The sequence below is a fragment of the Kogia breviceps genome, chromosome 4 (genome assembly GCF_026419965.1).
Source record: "Kogia breviceps isolate mKogBre1 chromosome 4, mKogBre1 haplotype 1, whole genome shotgun sequence".
Taxonomy (NCBI): domain Eukaryota; kingdom Metazoa; phylum Chordata; class Mammalia; order Artiodactyla; family Physeteridae; genus Kogia; species Kogia breviceps.
Window position 1 is genome coordinate 72,685,687 of NC_081313.1, and position 20,024 is coordinate 72,705,710.

Here is a 20,024-nt window from a genome sequence, read left to right on the forward strand (position 1 = left end):
TAACTGAAGTTTGTCCCATTTAATCCCCTTCCCCTACTTCACCCAGCCACTCCCCCTTCCTGGCAACTACCAACTTGTTCTTTGTTTCTGTGAGTCTGTTTCTGTTTTTATTATGTTTGTTCATTTATTTTGTTTTTTAGATTCCCTATATAAGTGAAATCATATGGTATTTGTCTTTCTCTGTCCGACTTATTTCTCTTAACATAATACCCTCTGGGTCCATTCATGTTGTCATAAATGGCAAGATTTCTTCTTTATAGCTGAGTAATATTCCATTGTGTGTGTGTGTGTGTGTGTGTGTGTGTGTGTATGTGTGTGTATACACCACATCTTCTTTATTCATTCATCTGTTGATGGTTACTTAGGTTGCTTCCATATCTTAGCTATTGTAAATAATGCTTCAGTGAACTTTGGGGTGCATATATCTTTTTGAATTACTGTTTTCATTTTCTTGGGATAGATACCCAGAAGTGGAATTCTTGCTGGATTATATGGTAGCACTATTTTTAATTTTTTGATTCAAGTCACTGCTATGGGTGTTAAAGGAAATGCTTGCTCTTCTGAGAAATAGTGTTGGACTTTGGGTTAGAGGTATTGATGACTTTGTGGATAAGCTTGCTATAACAAAAAAAGTCAGTGATATTAAGCAAATACATGAAACAATCTGAATACAGTTAAATGCCACATATAATGTCTGTTCACAAGTTCACATTACAGTGTTTCAGCAAAGTAATTTAACCAATTCACATGCTAAAGTGAATGGTAATGGCTGTCCTTTATTGAGTCTCTACCACATGCTAGGCATTGTGCTAAGCACTTTAATCAAGTTAGTCTAATTTAATTCTCACAACACTTTTATGAAAAAAATAGATTTTATTCTTATTTTATAAACAAGGATACTGAAGCTCAGAGAGGTAACTTCACTTGCCCATAGTCACACAGCTATTAAGTAGCAGCCGAGGTTCAAAGCCAGGCCCATCTGATTCAGAGTCCACATCTGTAAGCACTTCACTTTCTTACTCTCTGTTTTGTGAAATCATCATATTTTTCCTGTGTTCCATTTAGAATGTCCCAGACAGTGGTGGGTTTTGATGCATTTTCACCCATAATCAAAGCCAGTTAGATTAGTCTCTGTTTTTAGTGATAACAGGCAGCAGAATCGTCAAGCAAGTGTTTGATTTAGAGGAGATGATATCTCCTGACTCCTCTCGCCACACCCCTGAGTAATAGGCCTTCAAATGAGTTATGAAGAACAGTCTTGACATTTGGTAAGATTTTATCATAAAAGTACATGATACCCTCCCAGACAGCATGTATATCACACTCTTGCATTTTCAGCATGTTTTTAAAATTATTTCCATTTTGTGGCACATGGAACTTTCATTTGAAGAAAGAGAGAATAAGAAATAAAGAAGAGAATACACTAGTATACCATCATAAAGGGAAGTTTTTCAAGACTTTAGCTGTCCCAGCTCTACATTTAAGAAAAAGTTGAGAATTTTAGCCAAAAGTTAATGGAAAAGTTAAGAATTTTAGCCAAAAAAAAAAAATCTTTACTGCATGTTAGATCATGATATTTTTTAATTAAAATATATTCAGAAAATTCATGAAAGAGATAGCCTTAATTTTTTTATGACAGGTTTTGGACTATTTGCGTTTTTCTCATACATTCATGATTATGCTCAGAAATTAATATTACTCTGCTGTTTCCATTTCATTTCACTGCCCTGAAATCCTGTTGTTGAAATTACAGGACTTGAAAATAACAGGAACATCCTGTTGTCAAAAATAAATTCCTTAGGATAAAGTATTAATTCAACTGAAGCCAATTTTTTTTGGAGGGTGGGAAGTTCCTCAGTGGGAGGGGAGCTTATGAATGACAGAGTACCATTCACTGCCCTTTCTTCATATCTTTGGATTCACTGGCCTTTTTTCATATCTTTGCTGTATCTCTAACTAAATGAAATTTATTCTTTTGTATGAATACTTATATGTTGCAAAAACTTAATATGTGGTATCATTAAAAACTTTCATGAGAGGGATAAGTAAGGTCTAAGCTGCTTGGGTCACTACTATTGAGTATTATATTCAGAAATATGCATGTTTATTGTTTCATTCTATGATTTATTTAGTAGTCCCCTAGCCCCTGGGAATTCATATGCAAGGTAAAATAAAACACTGGGGACACTTCCTAAAAAAGGAATTTTTAGATTATTAGCAGACTATGACCCCTGAAAACATTGGGGCTATTTTTCTTGAGTCTGACTTAGGCTTTGGACCCTCATTTGGAACACTGACTTAGGAGTTTAGACAGTCAGGTTCTGGGCAGGCCTCAGAAGTTCTTGGTTCTTGGGTTCTTCACCCATACAGCTAGAGGGAGGGTGGAATGACCTTTGTTATTTCTTCTAGTTTTAAGATTCTATGAAGAAAAAATGCCTTCGTGAAAGGAGGAAGTACAGTTATCTTTCTGGTGGGCAGGTCGGGTTGATGGGACGTTCACAGTGCCTTGCTTTCTGATAGTCAACATTGGGAGTCCTTCAGCAGTCACCCCATCCAGACTATGGGCTTCCCAGTGGCTTGAAACTCCCTCTTCTAGAAAACCATCAGCTAATTGGCGTTTTCCCTCCAGAACTGTTTGCCTTCTCCTTAGAGGACAGCAGGTAAGAAACCGTCCGTTCAAATGCCTAGAGAAGCCCCTGAACCCAGCTGTGTCTCCTGCTGCTGACACTTCTGGACCAGGCCTGTTTGTTAGCCTGTGGCAGTGCAATAATGTTATTTGGACTTCCTTGAGGGTTACCTACCTCTTTTTGAATGACCGACCCATAATTACCTTGACTTTTCAAGTTGGAACCAAGTTTCAACAACTGGTTTTGCAGAAACACAGATGAGTCATGTGGAAAAGCTGCAAAGGGAAAGTTTTCCTCTTTCCCCTCTTGCAGAGCCTCTGTGGACAAAGACAGATCATCTTATTTGCATGAGTAAATCACACTAAGTATCTGCTGATTGGCAAGGAATTCCAGAGGGGAAAAAGCTGATTATCAAATCCCACCTCTTCCATGAAGTCTTCCCTGACTACCCCAGTTTAAAGACTTTTCTATCGTTAAACTCGTGCTATTCAGCACTTTTCCCTAACAGATAAAAAAAGGTGCTAGGTGTTCACACTTCCCTCTCTACTATTTGGTATCTTCTTTTTATTCAAATACAGGTTAAGTCTTGTATAAACATAAGAGGATTGGGGGCTTAGTAATAGATGATATATATATATAATCATCATAAATACCTTTATTGAGCACCTACAGTGTTCCAGGCTCCCATCCAAGAGCTTTACATTCAGTTCTCACTCTGCTCTTATGAGGCAGATGCTGTTGTTCACTCCATTTTATTTTTTCGGAAACTGAGGTATAGAGAAGCTCAGTACTGGCCCAAATCACAGAGTCAGTAAAAGGTATACCTAGGATTGACTCAAGACAGTCTGCTTCCAGAGCCTTCATTCTTAACAGTACACTCTTTTTTTTGTAGGCAGTATTATCCTGATCCAGTAAGAGACTTTTTCCTACTCTGTCCTTCTTGCTGCACATAAATTGTCAATAGCAACATCATTGTCTTTTCAGAAAATTCTTTACATAAATCATAAAGGAAATCATTTTATATCTAGGTATCTGGTATCTAGTGTCAGACTTTCCAATTTCGGACTTTCAAATGTTGCTTCTACATCTGTATGATCTAATCCTTAAGATTTCAGAACTTCAAGGAAAGTGAAATGTGTCATTTCCCATCAAAGCTGGGGATTCCCCATAGAGTGGACAGAATTTTGGCCTCCATTTGCTTCCAGTTTTACTTTCTTTTTCTGAAATTAATCAATAAACTCTATCTCCTTTCCCTCAGATATTTTAGCCTGTATTTCTTTTTTTTTTTTTTTTTTTTTTTTTTGCAGTACGCGGCCCTCTCACTGTTGTGGCCTCTCCCATTGCGGAGCACAGGCTCCGGATGCACAGGCTTAGCGGCCATGGCTCACGGGCCCAGCCGCTCCGCGGCACGTGGGATCTTCCCGGACCGGGGCACGAACCCGTGTCCCCTGCATCGGCAGGCGGATTCTCAACCACTGCGCCACCAGGGAAGCCCTTGGCCTGTATTTCTTAACCATTTAAGCATTTATTAGATATCCCTCACATGTTGGCAGTGTATTACGGGATTTTATAATGTTCTCTCATAGTTACATTGAACTTCTCTTGCTCCAAGACCCTTCAGGGAAGAAGTTATGCATTTTACATTTGCTAAGTTTCCAGCTGTAACTGTAACATTGCAGGAGGTATAAAAATACTCAATAAATAGCCATTAATTGTAGTGTCATAGACCAGCTGTAACAACCACCCGGTATGAACATATTAAGGGCATTTAGATATCTTAAAACACATCTTTGATGTGCTAACCCATTGCTCTGAAAACCAACATCCTTAAATATTTGTTCAATAAAAAATTCACATCAGATTGAATTGAACTCAGCAACAGAGTGAGTATTGGAGTTGAGACATAACTATGTTACCTACAGCTTGACATAATGACCTTGAAATAATTGACGTTATCACCTCATCTACTTAACATTATCCTGTTCTCTCAATAGTTAAAAGTTAACACTGTTGTTTCCAGGATTAAAATTTTACAGAAAGCACAAGGAAGTGTATAGTGTATTTTAAACAGGGTATGACTAACTTCAATTAACAATTTCTTAGTAATTTTAAGTCAATATTTAGGAACATTACTTATTGCAATGTGTTATAAATGTTAATGTGAGTATAAATGATACAAGATGTGGGTATGATTGAGCATTCACTCCTACAGGGAATGCTCTAGGCATTTTTTCTTGGAGTATCTGCAACTTTCACATAAAGCTAGAGAAATCTATGGGCCTAATCTTCAGGACAGTGTAATGTGGCTACTGTTCAGTAGTATATAGTCGATTAAAAGTTAGATTATCCTTCTACGAAGTGATTTTGCCCTTTTGAAAAATGATTACTATTGCTCTCAGGATTTTTTGCCACTTGAAACACCTATATCCTTAATAGAGTGGCCACAGTGACATTTTGTAAGCATAGACATGCACTTCTACCTTTCTCATAATTTCCATGGGCTCTAAATGAAACACTACAAGTGTGTTCTAAGACTGTCTGTGGAGGGAGCAGTACTCCAAAGTCTACAGAATATTAATCAGGAAAAGGAGAGAATATTTATGCTCTCATGAAACATAGCCCCTAACTTCTTCTAAACTATTCCTAAATGTTTTGAGTTTATTGAAATCACAGATTCAAAGCACAAAAAATAAAAAATTGTATCTCCAACGTCAATCTAAGATCAGAAAGTATGGATACTTCATCCTGCCTGTGTGATGAGGGATTACCTCACCTGAATCTGCTTTCCTGCTTTCCTCACTCTGTTGCTGAGTCCAGTTCAATCTGATGTGCTGAATTTTTTATTAAACAAATATTTAAGGATGTTGGTCTTCAGAGTAATGGGTTAGCACATCAAAGATGTGTTTTAAGATATCTAAACACCCTTAATATGTTCATACATATTACAACATACAGCTGGTTGTTACAGCTGGTCTATGATACTACAATTAATGAGTATTTTCTGAGTATCGTTGTCCATAAGTGCAATTGTGAATGAAGATAGGGGGTGCAAAAAGATAAATATTTCTTGGACTTTAATCTTGTATTCCCATGATCACCTCTATCACCTTTTCAGATATAAGAAGGTGATGGGATTAGTCAGAAAAAACTTTTTAGCCATCCATTCAGAGGCTTGGTAAGCAAGAGGTTAAGGAGGGCACCTTTGAATGCTCTAGGACAATGACATTTTCCAGTACCTATCAATTTTGTTTTATGAGGACATAGGGCATTAGTACATGCAAAATGTAATGAGTCAGACCTTATTCTGATTAAATTCTGAAGGGGCTTGATTCACTGGAACCTACCTGGAGCGCAGTTGACAAGCACTGTCCACTGGATAGATTTCAACAGTATCATCAAGTTGTTAAGGGAACAGACTGCTCAGACTTGAGTTTCTTGGAAAAAGAACAAAAAGAAAAGGTCATTTGGGGGTATCATGATTTTCAGACTGTTTTTTATCAATTCTTTCTACGCTGTTAATACTTTAAGTTTTTAATGAGCTAACTATGTGCTACACAAGGCTGCATTTTAGTGCATGTAGAATATCTGACTACTTCAAAATTTTAGGCAGTTTAATATTCAGTGAATCAAAATATCTGCTCCTTTTGAAGTAGATGAAACAGTACTGCTTGGATATGTCCACATTTTTCTTAGCTCAGTCTTTTCAAGGACTATAAGCCTGTGGATACATTTTAAATACTAAAAGGTGAGACTGATTCTTATTCTTTGATCACTTGTCAATGCATAGAATTAGATAGCAATGCTAACCATGGAGTAGATTTAATCTCTAAAACTGGTAGACATGGCAGTGATATCGGCAGGAAATGAGGTGTAGTTGGACCTCAGAGTAACTGGAATTAAAATGCTGAAAACCAGACCACACTCTTCATCTCTCAGGGACCACAGAGTCTCACTTCTTGTTGTGGTGAACATCTCGATGCTCCACCCAACCCTTGCCTCCCCCCGCCATTTTTCTATCCATTTATACTCTATATTCATTGTGTGTTTACTCCAAGATGGCTGTTTGCCCTGAACTTAGAATGGTTCTAGTGCCCACTACTAACTGACAATTATCCATGTGAAATTCTCAAGAGCAAAAAACTGATTGGCTCAGCTCAACGTTTAAGGCAGAGTCACCAAGTTATAAATCAGGGGCAAGCCAGAGGAATGGCTGTCTTTGGGTCAGGTATCCATCTCAGAACTAGTCACCTGTATTTGGGTGATCTGTGGGTGGGGTGTGAGAATAGAGGTATATGGAACACAGGCTCTTCCAGAACCCTTGAGCAGTTATGGAACATGTCTATTGTGCCCACTGCTAACAGAATCCTTATTCCTTCAAGGGTTGTTTAGATGCAGCAGATTGAGTATTTACCTTCCATCCACACTGTCACAGCCCAGCACTCCCCTTCTTGTTTTGTTCCACCCATCTGCAGATCGCTTGTGTCCTCTCTCACTTTATTCGCTCTCTCTCTCTCTCTCCTTTTCTGTAACGAGAATGTTCAGGTTGCTAATCCCAGGCTTCTAAATGTGACAGAAGCTAATTGCCAGGCTTCTAATTATAACAGATCTCTGCTTCTCTATCCCTTTTGCTTCCTGCTGCTTTTCTCTCTCTGGTTCTTCAGGCTGCTGTGACCACCATGTGCTACAAAATCTCTGGGCCTGATTCTCCTTGGGGTTACACTTGGCTTCACTGCCGAACAGATGTAAAGATTTGTTTATTTTGTTAATTACCTTAAGCTACTTTATGCCTCGTGAGTGCGCTAGAAGTGTGCTTCTCCAACTTTTCAATGTGCACATGAAACACGTGGGGATCTTGTTAAAATGTCGTTTCAGGAGCTCTGTCATGGAGTGTGAGACTCTGCATTTATAGCAACCTCCCAGGTAGTGTTGATGATGCTGATGAATTAACAATGCTTTGAATAGACGATTAGATTGACTTATTGTAACTATGATCTTCTTGATGGGAAGGACCGTGCCTTAGGCATGTTCATCTGCCCTTCCACGTGCAGCACCATACCTGATACGTGAGAGATATTCAAATGTTGCTTGGATTTTGATTAAACTAAGCACACAGGAAATACAGGATTTTCTATATCTACTTTTTTAAAAAGTGAGTGGTTTCAAAGACTGCTAAAAATCAGTGAAATAAATAAACATTTCTTAAGGGTCTGATTATGCAAAGGATTAGGAGAACTATTTTAAAAATTATAGTTCAAGTCCTCAAGAAAACACTGTCCTATTAACTCTAATTTGTCTTTGCTAGAGTTGTGAAATAATTTTAGAATTGTGGGGGTAGCAGAATGAGCCTATTTATGCTATAGCATTTGACCTCATATACTTTGTGTCATTTTTCCATACGTACAATGAGGCTAACGGGACTGTTGTGATATTTATGTGTGATAATACATGTAAGGATTGAGTTTCCTGCCTGGCACATAGTAAATGATCACTCCTAATACTGTTAGTAGTGGTAGAAGAAGTAGAAACAATAGTAGTAATATTTAAGATTGTTTTCATTACTAGCTAATTCAGTTTAAGAAAATACTTTGCTCTTCCTCTTCTTCTCTAAGTCCATACATTATCCTAATATGAGATTTCACTTTGTAGGGCTTAATCTGCAATTTAGTCTTAATCCTGTTCTTGTTTAGAGTTTAAAGGAAAATGAATTTTAGAATTCAGTTGTATGCAGTACAACAGAAGGACTTATAGAAGAATTTATTTTCCTAACTTGCAGCTCGTTAAACAGTTATTTTGTCTTCACTCCAATGTCTTCATAAATTTATTCCTGAGAAAAAACTGAATGTGCTTAAAGGGCTGTCTCTAAACCTCTCCAGTCATTTTGGATGGGACAGGAAATGCACACATATACACAGAAATACATGCATACATACATACATAAATTCACAGGTGAGCTAAAAGTGTGTGTTAAATAATAACATCATCTTTGGAAGAAAGTAAATTGAGCAGGCAAGGAAAGGAATATTGAACTCATAAGTATTGGCTTAGATATTATTTATAAGCATCTACATAATGAATAACACCTGTAATTCTTCAACTAATAGGGCCAATACATCGATGTATTGTACTTTCTACCCAAAGTAGAACTCAGTTTGCAATAAGTGAACAATTCTTGATTCATCATACATTTAAAAATTTCTGGAATAAAACTGACAGACCATCTCTTTTTTTCCCATATAAAGTAGGGCATCACCATGAGTTTCCATGTGGAAAAGAAAAAGCTGGTTGGAGCGGCAAATGTAACTGTGACATAGGTGCCATCATTAAAGAAATCTCCCCTCCTGGGGGAGGTTGGCACATGAGCCTATGAGTCATAACTATTTTCATTGTCTTGTTGAGGAGAAATACTTATAAAGACCTTAGAAACAAACATCTATTATTCTTTCATTACCTAGTTCCTTTTTCATTACCTATGTAACCCAGATGTAACGCACATGTCAGCTGCCTGGATTGCTTCATGTCCTCCAGTGCGCCAGGGTCAACTTGTTCTCTAAAATATAATTTAAATGGATTCAAATTACAGTTTCACGTACAGGGAGTTCCCAGCATCTCTTCCAATATTTTTAGCAGTTGTAAGTGAAGCTTTTGTCTCTCCTGGACTCTTTGCTTCTGAGCCCCTCCTTATGCTGATTTCATACAAGAATTTAAAAAATTGAAATACTGTATACCACCCACATAATTTTTTTTAATCAAGTTGGGTAATACAAGTAGAAACCCTTCAATAAGTATAAAGAGCTACCTGGGCGGGGTGTGGTGAGGGGGTAATAATAATCTTACTAAATGAGAAAGTGACATAAGGCATTGTGAATGCTCCAGGGTAGACTTGAAGAGGAAAAACTGAAGATAGTGAAACAACATCTACTCATTTCATCTGGCTTAAAATAGAGAAAAAGATGAAGTCCTGGCAAGATTTTGAAATAAAGTTGGATTGTCTGAGGGTTATAATAAGAAAGAAAATTTACCCATGAAACTTTAAAAGGGAACAGCAAAAGTTAGGCATGTGATTACAAGAACCCAAAAGAATATTTAACACCAAAAGAGAGAAGGGTCACTAGAATGCTTTGAAGCTGGTTGAGCTAGTAATTACAAGGAACAACTTTCCTCACCCTTTTTAAGAAAACAAATCCACATGGTCTTTGTCTCATTTTCTGGTAACTGCCACAGCTGTCCTTGAAGCAGCAGTTGCCAGCAGGTTAATCAGCCGCTTCCACAGCCCTGTGTATGCATAGTATTCAGTCTGCTTGTTTCTTACATTACATTGTTTTTCCAAGAATTTGTTCCCAGCCTTACTTCAGAAACTGTTTTGAACATGATATTCAGTTTCCTAACTCCCCACATCACTTTCATGTGATCTAATCTTCAGACTACCTGGATGTATTGTACATCTTAGTCGGACTAAAGAAGATTCTGGTTAGTGAGGCTTCTTTTTTTTTTTCCTTTAAGGGTAGGGTATAGTTCCTTTATCTTGGGAACTTTTAAATGTATGTCGCAAGTTTTATTTTACATCAGTAGAAATTCCATTCAGAAAAGATTGGTCAGAAACTTAGAATACGTATTAGCTTTAAAGGAAAAGTTCAATAAGAATTTAAAACAAGGAAGTGTTAGTATATATAAGATAGAATGTAGAATGACATAGCCAGCTCCACCTGCATTCCGTGCCCCAAGTCACATGAGTAGGGGCCCTGACTGCGGCTTGTGGGTTACAGCCCCGTCTCTTTTGCAGTTGTTAGTGTTGCAGGAGAATTGTCTGACCCCCTAATCCCTAAGAGGTAGTACAGAAGGCAGAGAGTTTGTTGGAGGGAGACTGGGATGGAGTCACAGCTGGACAGGAGTGGGCGAAGGAAGCCCCTGCCGGACTGTAGTACCTGAGCAGGAGAGGCTGCAAACAGGGCAGGCGCGCTGGGGACCCAAGCCCTCCTCATTCATGATCTGGCCCCATGTTGACCAGGTGGAGGACAAACCTAGGGTACTCTCACCAGTGTGATGCTAATGAGAGGCCACGATTTGTAGGGCTCTGAAGAAACAGAGGGGAAAAGGGTTGCTTCAGGATTAGACAATGTTCCTGCCCCTTTCCCTGAAAGAATGGCCCAACGTGGCCAAGTCACTGTACAAACAGGGAGAATTGCAAATGAGCTTGTGAAGAGCTATGACACTTCGGGAATTCCCCCCCTCTTCCCAAAGCCACTGCAGACATGCCTGGTTACTTGTAACCTCCCAGAGGTCCACTTTGCCCAACTTATTTTTTGACTAGGATCGCACGGCATTCATTGAAGTCCTCCTTTCAAATGTTTTCATCTAAAATAAAGGAAAGTTTTCAGGAAAGCACTTCAGATAGAGAGGTGAGAACCAAACATGGCCAGCCACCAGCAAGTGTAGATGTTGGAGAGCCAAACCTATACGCCATAACACTGTGTACAAAATGTTTATTATCCTAAAACAGCTCACAGTAGATTCGGTAATTATCCCCATTTTACAGCCTGGAATTGACTTGTGATGACATTTTTCAAGATAAAAAGTTAAAACACTTAAGCCCGTGTGACTTCCTTTGTCAGTGTCTGTTTGTCTAAGCTCCTTTAAGCCAGCCTGTGGCAGTGAATCCATAATTCAGGTGAAAACAATAAGAAACCATTTAAAGCCAATGTACATAAAAACAAGTAGCCAACATGACCCCTATTTTTAGTGCAGAAATATATTCAAGATCAAAGCCATTAATGTTTGCCTGTTTTATTTAATCACATGACTTTTACCTGGAAGATGTGGGTCTTATGGCATACACATGAGTGTACAGGGAAGGATTCAGGCTTTATGCTGTCCAAATTAAGTTCTAAAAGCCAGAAAGTTCATCATTCTGACATCTCTTTGCAGATGTAGAATGTGTGTTGAAATATGTCTTGAACTGTGTCTTGTTTACTTGAGGAATACATTTAGCAGATCATATTAATTAGAAATAATATCTGAGTAAAGTCTTTAATAATGTATCTCTTTTTAAACATAAAATCAAAGGGACTGATTTCCCAAGTTGCAAGAATGGGTGTTTCCCCTGATTACCTATAGTTTGGATTTTGAGGTTTTCTTCTTAATAAGTTGTATTTTTTTCCTTGAGTTATCAGCATCCATTATTTTTGGCTATATTGCAATCTAGGTTTGTAGATATTATGTATTAAAAAATGGAGGGCTTCCCTGGTGGCGCGGTGGTTGGGGGTCCGCCTGCCGGTGCGGGGGACGCGGGTTCGTGCCCTGGTCCGGGAGGATCCCACGTGCCACGGAGCGGCTGGGCCCGTGAGCCATGGCCGCTGGGCCTGCGTGTCTGGAGCCTGTGCTCCGCAGCGGGAGAGGCCACAGCAGTGAGAGGCCCGCATACCGCAAAAAAAAAAAAAAAAAAAAAAAAATGGAGAAGTTGGGGAAAATATTTCACAAGAGACATTCTCTACTATTAAGATTTCTTGTAAAGTATTATTGCCATATAAGTTGTAGGAGGTGTGCCCTCTATAAGAATACCTCAGAAGCACAATTTTAGATACTGAGAACCTATTTAACAGTGCTCCATTTTGAGATGTTTTTGTGAAAGATTTTATATGAACAAGAAGATTTTTATAACCCGTGAGTAAAATCTTCCAATTACATCTCTAAAACCATTTTCCGTGGAATTTCAGTATTACCAAAATATCTAATTAATAAGTTTACCTTAAACCTCATTGATCTAAATAAACTCCAGTAATAATAGATACAGTTATGCAGTATAGCTTCTAAATGGAAAATTATCATCATTTTCAAGAGAATGAATGGCTCTAGGGAAATGTACAGCTTAGGAATGACAAAACTGTCATTCAAGCAGAGAACAGAATTGTGGAAATTACAGAGTTGAGCCCTGGGAATCCTCATATTTGCCTTTAAACAATACCTTCTTCAAACTAGTGGTTACCAGTGGGGAGAGGGAAAGGGCAATATAGGGGTAGAACTATTAGGTATAAAAGAGGTAGGAACTAAGAGGTTATACTATTAGGTATAAAGTATGCTACAAGGGTATATTATACAACACAGGGAATATAGCCAATATTTTATAACAACTATAAATGGAGTATAATCTTTAAAAATTGTGAATCACTGTATCGTACACCTGTTAACTTACATAATATTGTACAACAACTATGCTTCAATTTAAAAAAATGATAAAAGAAAACAATACCTTCCCTCATGTGGTCCCTAGTGAAACTGTGGTCTCATTAGACGAAGAAGACAGAGCTGGAAAAGCAAGTATGCGTTTCTGAAATTTGTTTGGCCGTAACCTTTTTTGAAGTTTTCTGAGCACCTCAGGATATGCATGTTCCATGGAACCTACTTTGTGAAGCAGTGGGTTAGATTTAGTCATGTAGCCTCTACTCAAACAGAGCTCCAATTTGTCAATCCAGAAAGTTGCTTTTGCCAACATTTAGATACAAAGAGCTAGTATAAAGCGGTGATGTAATGTATGGTGCATTTAGAAATGTTTGTGTTGAAGCTGAGTTATCTCTTCTTTTGTCTCTTCCAGGTGTTTCATCCCAAACATCTATGCAGCTCTGTTCAGTGCAGCTCTTGTTCCGTTAATGTGCCTCGTGGTAGTATTTGTCGTGTTCATCCATGCCTACCAGGTGAAGCCACAGTGGAAAGCATATGATGATGTCTTCAGAGGAAGAACAAATGCTGCAGGTTTGAAAGAAACTGTATTTGTATTTTAAGATGGGGACTTTTAATGGAGGGAAAAGGTCACTGAATATTCTCTGTCAAGTAAAGGAGTGAGGTTCGACTCAGCTTTCAGCTCGGAAGCCATAAGTTAAATTATAGTTCTCCAATTTCTCCTGCTCCTTGGGACTTCCTGACATCTCTCTTTCTTCAGGAATCTGCAGGTTTTATTCTGATGCCAGTTTTGTCCCTAAGATATTAATATTCAAGTAAATGACTCACAGCCTTTGGGAGCTGCTTCCCCAAGTGTTCTTCAACTCAAGCAGTAACAACCTGTGTTCAACCTGTGAAATCTGTTCATTTCTTTCAGATTCTGAGACTTCTTCACAAACCTCCATAATGCTTGGGAGTGCTGTATTTTGCATGTGGAGTTCTGACTGTGCTGACAAATGTTTAAAAACATATGTGACCAGACAGCTTCATAAGTGGCTACACATGTCTGGTTACTTAAGAGTACAGTCTTTCCAGCTCAAATTGGCTTTCACTACAGCTCATTTTTTCCCTTTGAATCATACTTAACACAGGTTTTTATGATGTGTTTCTTTTTCTGTTGTTAGATTAGCATCTCTTAGGAATTTTTTTAAGCAACAATAACCAAACACCTACATACAGAAAACTCACTCTAAAATGGTTTGAGTGATATTAGGGAGAATCTAATGAGCTGGGGCTGGGAGAGTCCCTCTTGGGCCAAGAGGAAGACTTGTCTTTTCTAAGCTTTTACAAATCTAAAGCCAAATGAATGGAGAAGTTCTTCACTTTTTAAGTGCTTTTCAGAGTTTAAGCAAGATACCATATATGAAGTCCATAGAATACATAATATAATAATGTCTAATACATTATTAGAGACTCAATAGATATTGTCATTTATAGGCTAATAAAAGGATTCATTCTAATATAAGAAAAGCCTCTAGTTCCTAAACTGTGTCAGGGAAGATGGAAAAAGATTTTCCTTGTTGTGTAAAAAGAAGGGACTCTTTTATATTAGTCTGTGGGGTAATTTGTAGATAGTTGTATCTAGCCAACTCTTCCCTCTTCTCTCTCATTTAGCATGCATTTATTATGTGGGCAGAAATATTATTTAAGGTTATGATTAATCTTAGGTTCTTCAGTTTAAAAAGCAATATTCAGGGCTTCCCTGGTGGCGCAGTGGTTGAGAATCCGCCTGCCGATGCAGGGGACACGGGTTCGTGCCCTGGTCCGGGAGGATCCCACATGCCGCGGAGCGACTGGGCCCGTGAGCCATGGCCGCTGGGCCTGCGCGTCCGGAGCCTGTGCTCCGCAACGGGAGAGGCCACAGCAGTGAGAGGCCCGCATACCAAAAAAAAAAAAATAAATAAATAAAAATTAAAAAAAAAAAATAAAAAGCAATATTCAATGTAGAAATCCTACTGTTTCATGGGATATAGAATTTATCTAGAAGCTATGCTTTTATTCAACTTGAGATTCATTTTATTAAAATGCATATTCTCTTTTGAAGGAAAAGTTTGTTTCTTTCCCCAAATAAACAGATTTATTTTGTTCCGTATATTATGTAAAAGTGCCAATGTTTGCATGTTTTCAATAATGATAACATCATAAGGGCCTAACCTAGTGAGTTAGTCCTTTCATGCCTGAATCACCCCTGTGCCTTTTTGGATATGATCCATCATGGATACAGTAGATAAACAATGCTCTGATTATCTGAAAAACAGCCCTCAAGCATTGAACATAATGCTAAAAGCCCTAGCACACTTCTATCTCAACTAGCGAAACCTCTCTTGCAATGAAATATTAATAGAAGCATTGCTCTTATTGTAGCTTTTCAAATAAAAAAAATTATGGCAGTTCTGATTCCCCTATTCCCACTCAATCTAATAGTCATTATCTCACTTGGACTCTCACAGTGTTTTCCTGATAGGTCACTAGTTCTAGTTCTTCTCCAATATCATTTCCTCAGATATCTATATTTCAACAACGTGGCTCCCCTCACTCTCTAGCTTTACAGTCATTCGAAGTCTCTCTCATTGCCCAGAAGAAAGTCCAGGCATTTTATAACACAAGAGTCTCTATAAGTCCACCCCTGGGCCATCTTTTCGTCCCCAAGTTAGTTACCATTCAGCCTGCATTCTGACCATGCCGTCAATTTACTCCTCTTACTCGTTCTTTTTTGAAAAATAAGTTTTATTTATTTATTTATTTTTGGCTGTGTTGGGTCTTCGTTACTGTGTACAGGCTTTCTCTAGTTGAGACGAGCGGATGCTACTCTTTGTTGCAGTGCACGGGCTTCTCTTGTTGCAGAGCATGGGCTCTAGGCACACGGGCTTCAGTAGTTGCAGCACGTGGGCTCAGTAGTTGTGGCTCGTGGGCTCTAGAGCACAGGCTCAGTAGTTGTGGCGCATGGGATTAGTTGCTCCACGGCGTGTGGGATCTTCCCAGACCAGGGCTCGAACCTGTGTCTCCTGCACTGGCAGGTGGGTTCTCAACCACTGTGCCACCAGGGAAGCCCCTACTCTTACTCATCCTTAAAATTACCTGATACTGTCATCTTTGCTCATGTAAGGCACCTTCTATGATCTCCTCATCATCAGTTGATAAAACTCATGTGTTTAGTAAATAATATGAGAAAATGTGGATGAAAGAGAGGTCGAAGGTGCTTATTACCCTTCCATAATCTTCATTATCTCCCCAAAACTGTCCTAAAGAAACCCATAATCTAAGTAAAAGTGGTGTGCTGAACAAACACAAGTTAATCCCTAGGAAGCCCTTCCAGCAAGATACTGCTCAATCTTTTATAGAAATCTTGGAAGCTCCCAACATGCTACCTCTTCTGTGACGCCTTTGGAATTCCCTCTTTACAGAGCCACACCAAATAAGCATTACTCATTCCTTCTTCTATGCTTTTAAAGCACTTTGTTCCTACAGCCATTACAACACTTAGCACTTATTTCAGAATGAAATGGTGACTTGTTTTGGTGTATATGGCTGATTTCCTTAATAAATTATGAATTCCTTGAGGGTAAGGACCATTTATTATTCATCTCAGTATCACCAGAGCCTGGTAGAGTGCTCACTAGATAGCGGGAGCATAATTAATATTTGTTGACTAAATGAATAAATTAATAATCAATGCACCATAAAATCTTATGATTATAGGAATGGATCTCCAAGCTAAATATAGCTTTAAGAAGAAGAGGAATCTGTCATATCATCAGAAGTAGAAATTACAGAATTTATCTCATTGATCTGTTTGTAGATATACCTTTAAAAGTTATTATTAGGACTATTGTTTTTTCCTTGACTTCTCTGATTCCCAAAACTATGTGTTCAGCGTTGACCTCTAAGCTGATATCTTACATTTTATTTGAAACCTCCTTTAACTCTCTTCCATTTGAACGTGTTCCACTTACCTCGAATTCAGATTTTCAAGAAACAAAATGTCAGTCTACTCTACCAAGGAGCATTTGATACTGTCTTTGAATCTGCCTGCTAAAATTCCATTGCATTGACCTGAAAAATATCCAGTCAAGAAGGACTGTAAATTCATGTTTTTCCCATTTCCCTGCTCCATATACATAGCAGTTAATGACAAGATATAACAAGAGAAAATTAAAAAGAAGATGAATTGTGGCTCAGAAAGAGCAGAGACACAAAGTATAAGCTGAGCTACTGTCAAGGACCTGATGTTTTCTGGGTCCACAAGCCTGTGAACGCAGGAGTATCTCAACTGCTGTCGTGGTAAGTTGGGAATTAACGGTCTCACCCAAGGCCGGTAGACTGGAGTGGTAGCACCTGTAGGACAGAAACCTGAAAAATAACTGCCATAGTAGCTTGGGCTTTGGCTTAGGGATCTGAGAGCCCAAAGAGAAAGCAGAAGAAGCATCTCACTGAGTTCCTGGGCCAAAATCTCTAGAGTTTGCAGAGTTTATCTGCCATATTCATATGTATATGTCATTACGGGGACAGAAGACCCATGACACCAAACTAGTCCTTTTTGGACAGAAGGGTTAAGTGGAGGCCACCACAAAACCATTAGACAGAAAAAGGTAGCCAGAGAGAACAAGCAAGGAAGCAAATGCTTTCTACTCAAGATTAGCTGCAATATAAAAGTCCCAAACATTGGAGGAAAACTAACAAAGATAGCCCTTAAAATCAGCACTCAAGGAGATGAATTTAACATAGAAAAAAATATAAAAATAGAATAAACTATAAATAACTTCGTCAAGTTATTTAGGCTCCTCAAAAATATAAAGTAGGGGGGCTTCCCTGGTGGTGCAGTGGTTGAGAGTCTGCCTGCCGATGCAGGGGACACGGGTTCATGCCCGGATTGGGGAAGATCCCACATGCCGTGGAGCGGCTGGGCCCATGAGCCATGGCCGCTGAGCCTGCGCGTCCAGAGCCTGTGCTCCGCAACGGGAGAGGCCCCAACAGTGAGAGGCCCACGTACCGCAAAAAAAAAAAAAAAAAAAAAAAAAAAAAAAAAATATATATATATATATATATATAAAGTAGGAAGCATCAAACTATGGCCCTGCCAGCCACTCACCTGTTTCTTCATTTTATCTACTTTTTAACAGCTTCAGTGAGATATAGTTTACATGACATAAAGTTCATCTGTTTAAATTGTACAGTTCACTGGTCTTTATTATATTTATATAGTTGTGTAACTATCACCATAATCTAATTTTAGAATATTTGCATCATCCCCAAAAAGAAACCCCATACCTGTTAGCAGTCACTCCCCATTCTCCACTTCCCTGAAGCCTAGGTAACTACTAATCAGCTTTCTGTCTCTGTAGATTTGTCTATTCTGGACATTTCGTATAATGGGATTATAGAATAGGTAGTCTTTTATTAAGTCTGGCTTCTTTCACTTAACGTAGTGGTTTCAGAGTTCATCCATATTTTATATCATATATCAGTACTTAGTTCTTTTTATTGCCAAATAATATTGCATTGTGTGAACATACTACATTTTGCTTTCCTATTCATCAATTGATGGACATTTGGGTTGTTTTCACCTTTTGGCTATTATGAAGAACATTCCTATGGTCATTTATATATAAGTTTTCGTATTAACATGTGTTTTCATTTCTCTCGGGTATATGCCTAGATGCCTAGAATTGGAATTTCTGGGTCATAGAATAGCTCGCTGTTTGACATTTTGAGGAACTGCCAAACTGTTTTCCAAAGTAGCTGCAATGACCTGTTTTTGTAAGTAAAGGGTTTTTTTGACACCCAGCCACACCCATTTGTTTACATATATTCTATGGCTGCTTTCACAATACAGAGTTGAGTATATGTAGTTGCAACAAAAACCATGTGGCCTGAAAAACCTAACATTTAATATCTGGCCCTGTACAGAAAATGGTTGACCATTGACCCCTGACATAAAGGAAGATGTATCCACTCAAAGCACTTAAACATAAAAAATAAAAATAGATATAAGCAAATAAAATTAAAACAGACCAATATGAAAATGAAAAAATTTCAGTTATCTTGGCAATGAAAAATAACACTAGTTGAAAAATTTAAATATCTTGATATTTGAGTTAAAATATAGATGAGACACAGAGAAGAGAGAATTAATTAATTAGAATCCAAAGCTAGGATTAAGGAATTCATGTGAAAGATACAAAAAAAGAGAAAATATGAAAACAGAGCTAAGAAGTATGAAAATACATTGCCAGGAGAAAAGAATACAGGGAATGGAGAGAAATCAATATTTGAAGAGGTAATGTTGAGAATTTTCTAGAATTAAAGAAAGAAATTAACATAACTACCTATAAATATCTACCTTGTTTAAAAATTGGGGGAGAGGGGTAGGGGAATGCTGAAAAGTCTACTATATTAGTAAAGTTCCCACATCTGTATTTTTGAAAACTGGATAGTAAGTACCCTTTCTTTGCTTCTGATATTCTTTATTGTTAGAATAATTGGCACAAACCCCACTCAGGAGTTTGAGTCCACAGTGCAAGCAGTTGCCACTACGTTCTCTAAAAGCCAAAGCTTCAAATGCAACACAGACTGGTACCAAGCCTCTTCTCTTCTTTCCTCTGAGATTCCTGCACTTTTTACACCCTGTGTATACATTCTATCTGAGAAGGAGGGCAGTTCCAATTACAGTCGGCCCTCTGTATCCCCAGGTTCTACATTTGCAAATTCAACCAGCCATGGGTCAGAAAATATCTGGGAAAAAAAAATTCCAGAAAGTTCCAAAAAGCAAATCTTGAATTTGCCACATACCAACAACTATTTACATAGCATTTGCATTGTGTTTACAACTATTTACATTGTATTAGGTATTATTTTAAGTATTCCAGGGGATGTGCATAGGTTATATGCAAATAGTATGCCATTTTATATAAGTGACTTTGAGCATCCTTGGATTTTGGTATCCTGCAGGGTCCTGGAACTAATCCCCAATGGATACAGAGGGAAGACTGTAGTCTCAAGCAGATCTGTCTTAGTTCTCTACAATTCCAAGCATGCAAAATAGCCCTTTTTCCTAAGGCAGCTGAGATGGTTTATAGTTTAGTTTTATTTTGCCCTGCATTTTAAAAAATTTATTTTAATTATTTATTTATTTATTTTTGGCTGTGTTGGGTCTTCGTTGCCGTGCGCAGGCTTTCTCTAGTTGCGGTG

At 38.2% G+C, this 20,024-nt stretch overlaps 1 protein-coding gene across 1 annotated transcript in view; it reads left to right on the forward strand.

The window, feature by feature from the left end:
* Window positions 1–20,024, forward strand: part of ADGRV1 (adhesion G protein-coupled receptor V1) — a 558,169-nt gene that overhangs the window by 453,092 nt on the left and 85,053 nt on the right. Inside the window, exon 86 of the mRNA XM_067031321.1 lies at window positions 13,213–13,370. Coding sequence (XP_066887422.1) covers window positions 13,213–13,370 — 158 coding nt within the window. The remainder of the gene's footprint in view (window positions 1–13,212; window positions 13,371–20,024) is intronic.